The sequence below is a fragment of the Entelurus aequoreus genome, linkage group LG28 (assembly GCF_033978785.1).
Source record: "Entelurus aequoreus isolate RoL-2023_Sb linkage group LG28, RoL_Eaeq_v1.1, whole genome shotgun sequence".
NCBI lineage: Eukaryota > Metazoa > Chordata > Actinopteri > Syngnathiformes > Syngnathidae > Entelurus > Entelurus aequoreus.
In genome coordinates this window covers 19,859,353-19,870,330 of record NC_084758.1, presented here as the reverse complement: position 1 = coordinate 19,870,330, position 10,978 = coordinate 19,859,353, and the positions used below count along the sequence as shown (strand labels likewise).

General features: G+C 40.4%; 1 protein-coding gene across 2 annotated transcripts in view; it reads right to left on the bottom strand.

Moving 5' to 3' along the window:
* rab11fip5b (RAB11 family interacting protein 5b (class I)) overlaps nucleotides 1-10,978 on the bottom strand; it is a 29,259-nt gene that overhangs the window by 6,730 nt on the left and 11,551 nt on the right. Inside the window, exons 3-4 of one of the 2 annotated variants that reach the window (XM_062039759.1) lie at nucleotides 3,812-4,400; nucleotides 1,365-3,422 (exon numbers count right to left, since the gene is read on the bottom strand). In XM_062039759.1, the coding sequence (XP_061895743.1) occupies nucleotides 1,365-3,422; nucleotides 3,812-4,400 (2,647 nt within the window). The remainder of the gene's footprint in view (nucleotides 1-1,364; nucleotides 3,423-3,811; nucleotides 4,401-10,978) is intronic. The other variant, XM_062039760.1, reaches the window with a different exon arrangement.

Below are 10,978 nucleotides of genomic sequence, written 5' to 3'. Positions count from 1 at the left end.
TAGGTCACCGCACTGACTTCCTGTTACTAAAATACAAGAAAAGACCAACCTTGTGTGTTTATTGGAGAACATTTAGATGTTTGCATCGGAGCTATAAAGCAGCTGCAGTACATCCAGAATGCTGCTGCTCGAGTCTTGACTAGAACCAGGAAATACGACCATGCTAATGCAGTGCTTAGGTCACAGCACTGACTTCCTGTTGCTCAGGCGATAAGACTTTAAAACAGCTCTGCTTCACGGTTTTGTGCTCAAGTACACCTCTGACATGTTAGAACCACATCAACTACCTTGGCTTCTGAGAACCTTAGGGAGTGGTCTCCTGCTGGTGCCCAGAGGCAGAACGAAACATGGTGAGGCTGCTTTTCAATTGTATGCTCCTAAAATCTGATGATGTGAGACAGGCCTCAGCGTTGGCAATGTTCAAATCCAGGCTGAAAACATTTGTATTTAACTGATCATATGTCAACTGAAAGTATTTTATCTACACTTCTTTGATTTTGATTTGAATTAAGATTTTATGGTGATTACATTTTCTGATTTTATTACAATTATAATTTGTTCATGATTATTTAATTTTTGCCTTCTTGTAATGTCCTGTAAAGCACTTTGAATTGCTTTGCGGTCGAATCTTGCATTGCCTATAATGGAGATGTTTGTTGAAAGCCGAAGTCATCGAATTCTTGTTTTTTGCTGATATCGGACCAATATCAATATCGGATCAGGACACCCCTAGTTTAGTGAGAAACTAAGTTCATCGAAATCATCCAATATTTGTTTTTTGCTGATATCGGACCAATATCAGTATCAGATCGGGACACCCCTAGTTAAGGGAGAAACTAAGTTCATCGAAATCATCCAATACTTGTTTTTGCTGATATCGGACCAATATCAATATCGGATCGGGACACCCCTAATTTAATGAGAAACTAAGTTTCTAATTCAGATCTTGAGCTGAAAATGTTTGGGGAACCCTGACCAGGTTGCAAGAAAACATGGGAAAGCACAACGCAAAGAAAATGACAAAAGCTCCATTTAGATTCAGATGTCGGCCCAATTTTGGGATGAATGAATCACAGACGCATAAAGAAAAACAAAACTGGAATCATATATTCGGCTACTATACAGGAAATGAGCATCAATGGAGCCAGCTTGAAGAACCTAAACATGACATGAAACAACCATAAATGTGAAGCAGTGAACACCAGAAGGCAGAACTTAGGACAGTGTGAAAGCATTGAGCAGCAACCAAGACAGGCAAACAGTGCAGAAATGAAAACAAACATGTCATTTTAGTGTCTGGACTCGGACTAATTGTTATTGATGTCGCGATAGCTGCATGTGATTCCCAGTGTTAGTACTCTCACCTGCTCTCCTGGTGCAGGGGCAGGTTGCAAGCTGGCTGAGTCTCCTCAGGCAAAAGTGAGTGCTGTGCATCGGCCTGAGGCTGCTCGATAGTGGAGGATGTGTAGGGGGTCACAGTCAGAGACCTGCCTGAGGGATGTATGGAGGGGCAACAGGCAGGGGACGGGGGGAGGTTAACAGGTGGATAAGCCAATGAGGTGGGCAAAGAACCCTTCCCAGTCTCTGGAGGGCTTTTCAATTGAGGGGCTACTTTGGCATGAAGGATTTTAAATGTTGTCTCAGAGGGTTTTCCTGTCTCAAAGTCTCCCAATAAAAGATTGCTGTTTGAAGGTATTTCTGGGGTTTTATTCAAGCTATCTAATTCCTCATTGGAGGATAGAGATGATTTAATGGGTTGATAGGAAGCCGGACCTTCCTTAATGAGCAAAGAAAATGGACCAAGATCAGTTCTGCTGCTGACTCTTGACATTCCTTTAGGTCTAACACGCGCACTAACCACCCGAGGACACAATTCCATCTCACCCGGAGGGTTTCCGTTATCATCGCAGTCATTTTTGGTCTTCTCAGTTCTGTCGTCACTGGAATTAATTCCAAAATCAGGTTCATGTGTTATCAGATGCTTCTGGGTTTCAGCGTTGTTTGTCTCATCTGGAAATTCCTGGCAAACTGGAGTGACTTTGCAGGTTTTGTTACACTGTGTGGCTCTTTCTAAGCATGACTCCCTCTCGGGTATGCCTGTGTCTTTTGATGTGAATGCATCCCCCAGTGTGGTCTTCTTGTGGTAAAGTACAATTGGGGACATTTGTGGACCAGTCCTACTTACCACAGCTGGGCCTTTAACTAGATCAACTTCCTCTGACTGAGAAGAGCCATCTGAATCAATAAAGCAGATGTCATAATTGCGCGCATTCATGTTCAGATCTCCTAAGTTTGGTGAAAAAGTCATATTATTGTTTATGCATGCAGTTTCACTCATAATGGAAGACTCTGTAGGCTCAACCAACGGCAGAGCCCTACCAGTCTTTAAATCCGACGTTGGGGGAGAATCAGACGACTTCCTCAAAAGGTGAGCGTCAGATGTCTCACAATCAACAAGATTCCTAAGCCCTGTGTTGTTACACGCTGGGAAAGTGGGCTGTCTAACCCTTCCCTGGCAAGCTCGCCTGTATAAGTCTTGCTCAAACAGCATGCCCCCCCAGAAGTCACTGTTGTCTTCCAAAGGTTCATACTTGGACTTCTGTAGCGTTTCTTCGGATGTGAATTTTGGTGAAGGAATAATGTAAGGTTGAGAGTTAACATTGAGGAAAGATGAAGTCTCGCTGTCAGGTGAAACACTTGATTCAAGTGTCTTGTACTCTGCCTCTTTCCCGTGTTGCAGTGACGCCACTCCAGTCTGGGAGAGCAAGCGGGCTTCTTTGTGGACTGCTAACTCTTGGCCTCTGTGGAGCCAGCCATCAGAGTATACCTCATTCATCAGAGTTCTTACCGGTCTCCTTGGTGGTAACGGTGGCGGTTCCTCTAGGTGAATTTGCCGCTCTTGTGAGTGATTGCTGTTTGCTGCCCAAGTCGGACTGGATGCTGGAGTGGTTTTCTTTTGCGTCAGAGGGGGATTGCTTTTCGGTGAGTTTAGCCTGCCTGAGGCAAATGTGTCAAACGAGTCCTCCCATTCCTGTGCGCTCTCAGACGTGGAGGACTTTGGTGTTGCCGCTCTGGATAAAAACTCGGGCAATGATATCTGTCTTGCAACGGGCCTGGGACGTTCCCGTTTGATGGAGGCCATGCTGCTAGCACCTTGAAAGGGACTTGGGGTGTGGTGGCCAGAGGGTTGAGAGGTGGGAAGAAAGGGTGACGAGGTATGTGCAAAAGGTGGGGACCTCTGCATCTCCTCAAAGAAAGGGTTGGAAGGGGAAATGGGGGTCGATGGAGGGGTCATGGGACGGGTGGGACTCTGATTAACAGGCGAGCAGTGGCCCCCAGTGTGGTAGTTAGAGGGTGAGGAATGAGGCAGGATGGGAAGGGATATAGCTGAGGTGTTTTCTACCTTGGGAGAAACTTCCAGCCTGTAGAGGAAAAGAGGTCACAGTGGTCCTCTTAGTCAAACATGCGGCAGCGACCCAAACACAGTCACCAAAATATCAGCTGACGTTAGTGCTTGCCTAACTTTATGCTTTCGAGACACAAAGCTGGCCAAGTGATACAATCTCGAAAATCAGGCGTGAAATTAAAATCAAAAGAAGCAAAGCGGATTTGCAAAATAATTAAGCATGAAGAAAACCATTTGTCTAAACTCATATCAATTTGGAAGCATGTGGAAACTAAGGTGTGATTTGGTGGCAGCCTGGTTGTGAAATGAAAAGACGCATGAGCTAATAACCCGAACTGGGAAAAGCCTGGATGGAAGGAGCTTTAAACAAACTTGATGGGAGCACAGACCTACCCACTGACTCACCTTGGCTTGTTCTGGGATTCCGAGGAGCCGAACCAGCCTCTGAGCCTCCCTTCGGAGGTTGATCCTGCCTGATTTCCATTCGCTTTTGCAGGGAGAGAATCGCTCCTACCACCAGAAAATAAAGTTTTTCTTAGCTTCCAACCTTTGTCGGAAGAATCGGCAGCAGAGGGGAGGATTGGTGCCGCTGCCTGCTCAGGACGATCTTCTATCTCAGCTGGCCAAACCTCCAGTTCTTCCTCCTTTCCCTCTTTCTTTATCTTGTCAAATGACCATCGTCTACCCTCGCTAAAGAAACCTTTGTCATCGCTCCGCTTGGTGAGGTTCTGTAGGGAACGGGACAGCGGGGAGCTTTTTTCTGACAAGACCAACTTGGACGGCAGGGCCCCGACACTTTTCGGAGTCGACGGCTCCGAGTCGTACACATGGCTGCCATTTATACACAAGGAAGACTTGGACTGGGTCATACTTTGGCCTTTGAGGGACTCCACGGTAGGGTTTGTCTTTGGGGCAGATGTTGTGATCTTGCTAGCTTCATCGCTGAAGGCTCTCTTGTGGGTCAGAACCTTTGTGGCATGCTGGGAGGTGAGCACTGTGGAGGGAAACAAAGTGTTTAGAACTATGTAAAATATTCCAGGTACAGTACTTAGTCTTTGAGGGAGTACAGGAGTCCTCCATTTTAAAATGCTTTCTTTGAGCCTGGGTTCAGCAGGCTGATGCTACAATGTAACAGTGTTACAAATGTTCACCCTGAAGTGGATACAGTGTAAAACTAACAACAAGAAGAACGTTTTTCAGAATCACTTTTGTCTTGTAGCTTTCGCAGCTAGTCATCAGCAGCTTTAGCAGCTAACGTTTTAGTCTTCAAACAGAAAACAAATACTGGAACTGAGCTTCAATACGTCTCTTTTCTCTACTTCTGGGAAATGATCTGAAACGTCTTGATCAAAGATTAGTGGACAGAAGAAATAGAAGTTTGTAGAAGACGTGACAATATCGGACATGTGGACTGAGTAGAGGTGAGAATCTTTGGCCACATCACGATTCGATTACGATTCAGGAGCTACGACTCGATTACAAATCGATTATTGATGCATCTTTAATGTATGTGTGTTGATGCATTTTTAAATTTCTTTTAGTTTCACTAAATAAGCGTTTGTTACTTGCAACTTTTGAAAACTGCATTTCAAACAAATTAAATTACTTGTATTTAAATTCATGGAAATGTGTGCAAAACTGGAACATCGGTGCCCTACGATAAAGGAGCTGGTCAGGGGCCGTATTTATCAAGCGTCTTAGAGTGCCATTTTACACTTAAGTCCTGAGAATTTGCGAAATTTAGTCCTACTCTCAAACTTAAGAATAAAAGCTATTTATCAACGTTCTTAAGTCTAAGAATCACTCCTACTCTCCACGATATTTAAGAGACCTTCAGAGGTGTCTTAAGTGGTTAGGAGTTGCCAGCAGGGGATGGCACTGAGGCGAGAGAGACGTGCGCGAATGTTCAGGGAGCGGAAGGATGTCCTGGCTTTGTTTGATGACGAGCAGCTGATCAAACGGTATCGTTTAGACAGAGCGGGTATTATTTTTGTCACAGATTTAATAATTTTCTATTCCTTGTTGATTTCTGCATGTGGCTGCAGTGGGCTAGTATATATAGAGCCACCCACACCGGTTTCAAATTAGTTGCCTAATTAATGAATTGGAAAGAAAATGTTATGAGAGTAGCATATGTGTGTGTGTGGCCCTTTAATAGGTGACAGCATGTGAGGTGAGTGACGTCAGTGAGTGTGTGGGCGAGAGAAGAGAGGGAGCGGTAGCGTGAGTGCGGGCGGGGACTAGTTTTTTTTCAATTATTTTGTAGTTTATTGTCAAAATATACACTCCCATTGTCCACTTAAATATTTCTAAGATATTTCTTTATTCTTAGGCAAGGGATTCCCTTCCGTGATTGGTCATTTCTATGGACACAGAAATGACGTCACCTAAAATTCCGTTTACGGCACATAGTAATGTCGTAATTCAGCTCTGAGTGTGACACTTAAGATTCAGTCCTACACTTCGCTGAAAGTGTGAGTAAGACGCTTGATAACTAACTTTTAAGTGCAGCTTTCAGCGAAGAATTTATTTACTCTTAAGTCAACTCTTAGCAGGCTTCTTAGGAGTAATTCTAAGAAGCTTGATAAATACGGCCCCAGATCTCTCTGTAATGTGGCTCACTGCAGTCAGCCAAATGTTAGAATAAATAAGTCGATTATCGATCTTTACTAATCTTGTCCGAATTGCGATGCATCTAAAAATCAATGTTTTCCCCCCACCTCTAGGACTGAGTGTGTATGTTGTGCATTTACGAAAGTGAAGAAAACAACATTCTAAATTAGCAACAGTTGTGGGTCGAAATACGTCAATTTACATAACTCAATGCAATAAATCCAATTATCATATTAATTTCATATTTTAAACCTAGGATGACTATTTAAATCAGGGGTGTCCAAAGTGCGGCCCGGGGGCCATTTGCGGCCCGCAGCTAATTGCTTACCGGCCCGCCACACATTCTGGAAATGCTATTGCAAAAAAGTTAAAAAACATTTAAAAAAGTGGAATGTGGTTGACACAAAGCTGCCATGCAGGCTGTTTTTTTTCTTTTGTCTTTCTTCATTTTTCTTTTTTTTGCCATTGCTCAAAAAAAAAAATTACCAAAAAAATCTATGTTATAATGAATTATTTTCAATTCTCCAATCACTTCAAAAATGTCACTTTAAAATGTTTTGTGTGGAATAAATATTGCATGTGTTGTGTGGTTGCCATATAAAAACATCAAACAAAGCATAAAACAAACAAAATAATAGTTCAAACGTTAAAATCGACAGATATATCTGAAGTTGATCTCGTAACTTAAGTAAGTAAGTATTGAAAGTTTAAAAAAAAAAAAAAAAAAATGTATCACTCTAAGAGTGGATCCTTTTGAATCCCAAATATATTTAGTGGGATTTTATTTATCTTTACACTGTGATTACTCAAAAATAATAATTAATTAAAATCAATGGTGTCCTGCATTATTGATCTTTTATGGCTCCAATTACTAAATACTGCATATTTTAGCTTTACTATAAAAAACTGAAATGTTGTCTTTGACAAAAAAGGCAAAAAACTTTTTTTTTTTTTTTACTTCATATCAACCTGAAGTTGATATAAAGATTTACTGTAAGCGTTAAATCAAATTAAAAAAATAATAATTTGACTTAATTTTAACATTTTAATGACTGAGACCCTTTATGGTCCCCGGGAGCCCTAAAGGTAAAAAAAAAAAATCCATATATTTTGTTATGGTTTGAAAATGGAAAATATCAAAACGGCCCCCGCATGCTTTAATTCTTCCATTTGCGGCCCTCAGTGGAAAAAGTTTGGACACCCCTGATTTAAATGAAGTAAAGATACTAGGGATGTTACGGTCAGGGTTTTATGCAACCGATACAGATCATATGTATTAACTGTACATTTTTCAATATATTTATACAGTGTCACAATATCAACACCATATTTAATCTACTTCCTTATTGTCTTTTATAATATACAATTGTTTAATCACAATAAAGTAAACAGTTAATACCACCAAAAAAGTAAAAACTACAATTTACTACCGTATTTTCTGGACCAGGTGATTATAAGGCGCACTGCTGATGAGCGGGTCTATTCAGGTCTTTTTTCATACACTAGTGCAACAACGCCGGAAATGTGTCCCGTGAAAAATCGTCCGACCTGAACGGTTTAATAACTAAAGTTCCTTGGGTGAATAATGTAAACCCCCTACACTGGTAGTTGTTAGTGCTTCCATAGCGAGATATAAGTTAGAACTTTACACTACTTTATATTAGAAATGGCAACAGCAGAGGATGAATGTCCCATAACAAGAAGATAGTGAAAAATAAAGAAGCTTATCGACTACGGCATCGGCACAGACTACAGTGCGCACATAATCAGGACTTATGCAGATCTCAAATACGCATCAGCAGGTACCAGAAGGTAAGAAAAGTTGGTTTTGTATAATATTGCGAACGCCAGATAATATGTCTGCTAATGGATGCCATTTTGCGGTCCTTATACACCAGGGGTGTCCAAACTTTTTCCACTGAGGGCCGCACACGGAAAAATTTAAGCATGATATTTTTCATTTTCAAACATTAACAAAATATATGGATTTTTTATTTTTTTTTAACCTTTAGGGCTCCCGGGGACCATAAAGGGTCTCAGTCATTAAACTGTTAAAAATAAGTCATATTATTATTATTATTTTTTATTTAACGCTTACAGTAAATCTCTATATCAACTTGAGGTTGATATAAAGTAAAAAAATGCTTTTTCTGTCAAAGACAACTTTGTTTTTTATAGTAAAACTGAAATATGCAGTATTTAGTAATTAGAGCCCTAAAAGATCAATAATGCAGGTGTCATGTCTGTGTTCATGTTTTTGTTTGGCCATGTGCTGTTTTGTTTTTTGGACACTTCCTTAGTTCCTGGTTTCACTTCCTGGTTTTGTTTGTCACCATAGCAACCATTAGTTTCACCTGTTCCACGTTTGGACTCACACACACCTGTCTCACGTTTTCACAGTCATGTCATGCACCTGTTCACAGTTAGTCACGCACCTGTTTTCACTTTTCATGTCACTATATAGGCTTTTCTGTTTCTGTTGTTCGTCCTGGCGACATCATACATTCATGCCATGTTCACAGTTCCTTGTCACGTAAGTTTTTGTTTGTTTAATGTTCATAGTTCTCCGCCATTGTGCGCGCCTTTTGTTTTCCTAGTCAAGTTTTTTACCTCCTCTGTGAGCGCCTTTTGTTTGTACCTTTTGTTTGAGTTTATAGTAATAATTAAACTATGTCTTTACCTGCACGCCACGTCCGTTCCAATTCTTTTGCACCACGGGAGAGCAAACCACGCCAAAGACCAAGTCTTGACAGCAGGACACCATTGATTTTAATGATTTCATATTTTTGAGTAATCACAGTGAAAAGTTAAATAAAATCCTACTAAATATATTATGGATCCAAAAGGTCCCCCACTCATAAAGTGATACATTTTTTTTACTTTTAACACTTAAATTACGAGATCAACTTCAGATAAATCTGTCGATTTTTACCCTTGAACTATTATTTTGTTTGAATTGTGCTCTTTTGTCAAATAAAACGTTGATGTTTTTTTATGGCAACCACACAATATATGCAATATTTTTTCCACATAAAACATTTCACATAAGTGATATTTTTTAAGTAATAATTCATTGTAACATAGATTTTTAGTCTTTTTTTTTTTTTTTAGCAATGGCAAAAAAAAGAAAAATAAACAAAGACAAAATAAAAAAAACAGCCTGCATGGTAGCTTTGTGTCAACATTGCAACTTTTTCTTGTTAGATTTCACCTCATTCCACTTTTTTTAAATGTTTTTTTAAATTTTTGCAATATTATCAATTTTGCAATTTTTGCAGAATGTGTGGGGGGCCGATAAACAATTAGCTGCGGGCCGCAAATGGCCCCCGGGCCGCACTTTGGACACCTCTGTAATATACACACACCTACTTGTATCTCTGACTAAGGTAGCCGTAATGGGCCGACAATCCATCAACCGGTGCGGCTTCAAAGTCGTACCAATACATTTTGACAGATTTTTGAGTGCCGTGTGTAATGTTCTATATTTTCAATGGAACATATAAAATGTTGGTGTTGTTTACTGGCGTCATATTGCAGTCTACACGTATCTCTTATATGTGACTGCCATCTGCTGGTCACACTTACACCATGTACCAAATAAAATTGCTTCGAGGTCGGTAAGCACAAGCGCACTGTCTATTTTTGAGAAAATGAAAGGATTTTAAGTGCGCCTTATAGTCGGAAAAATACGGTACTCATTTAAACCCTTTGGGGTTTGTCCTCTGAGTCCTCCTGTGTCGAAGGAATTTTTTCCTGAGTTTATATACATGGAAATAAAACTCTGGACTTCTTGAAGCACTCATTTCTTGTGTTGTTTTAAGTAGACCCCATAAATGCTTTAATATGTAATATCGGAAATTATCGGTATCGGTTTCAAAATTATCGGTATCGGTTTCAAAAAGTTAAATGTATGACTTTTTAAAACGCCGCTGTGTACACGGACGTAGGGAGAAGTACAGAGCGTCAATAAACCTTAAAGGCACTGCCTTTGCGTGCCGGCCCAGTCACATAATATCTACGACTTTTCACACACACAAGTGAATGCAATGCCTACTTGGTCAACAGCCATACAGGTCACACTGAGGGCGAACGTATAAACAACTTTAACACTGTTACAAATATGCGCCACACTGTGAACCCACACCAAACAAGAATGACAAACACATTTGGGGAGAACATCCGCACCGTAACACAACACAAACACAACAGCACAAATACCCAGAACCCCTTGCAGCACTAACCCTTCCGGGACGCTACAATATACACACATTTATTTTGGAAAACCTTGTTACATTGTTTAATGCATCCAGCGGGGCATCACAACCAAATTAGGCATAATAATGTGTTAATTCCACGACTGTATATATCGGTATCGGTTGATATCGGAATCGGTAATTAAGAGTTGGACAATATCGGAATATCGGCAAAAAAGCCATTATCGGAGATCTCTAGTTTTAAGCCATTTTAGCGTTTAGAATGTCTGCTAGTGGCTCGCTCTTACTGTGTGTGATACATAATGATAATGCTTGATGATGATACTTACAATACTAAGAAAAGTAATTGATTTGCCACAATGGAGGCGGTTATATTAACTAAGCTGATAACCACCTCTGTCAGTCCAGTGACCAACAATAAAGTATCAGTCAGAGGGATCGGGCTCATCACTTTTTCGTTAGTATCGATCGGTACATACCTAAAATATACACGAAAGTACGTAAATACTTCTGAGATCCTAACTCGGGGGTCGGCGAGCCGTATGCAGCTCTTTAGCGTCGCTCTAGTGGCTACCTGGAGCTTTTTCAAAAATGTATGAAAATAGAAAATATGGCGGAAAAAATATAATTTTTGTTTTAATATTGTTTCTGTAAGAGAGCAAACATGACACAAACCTTCCCAATTGTTAGAAATCTAACTGTTTACCGTATTTTTCGGAGTATATGTCGCACCGGAGTATAAGTC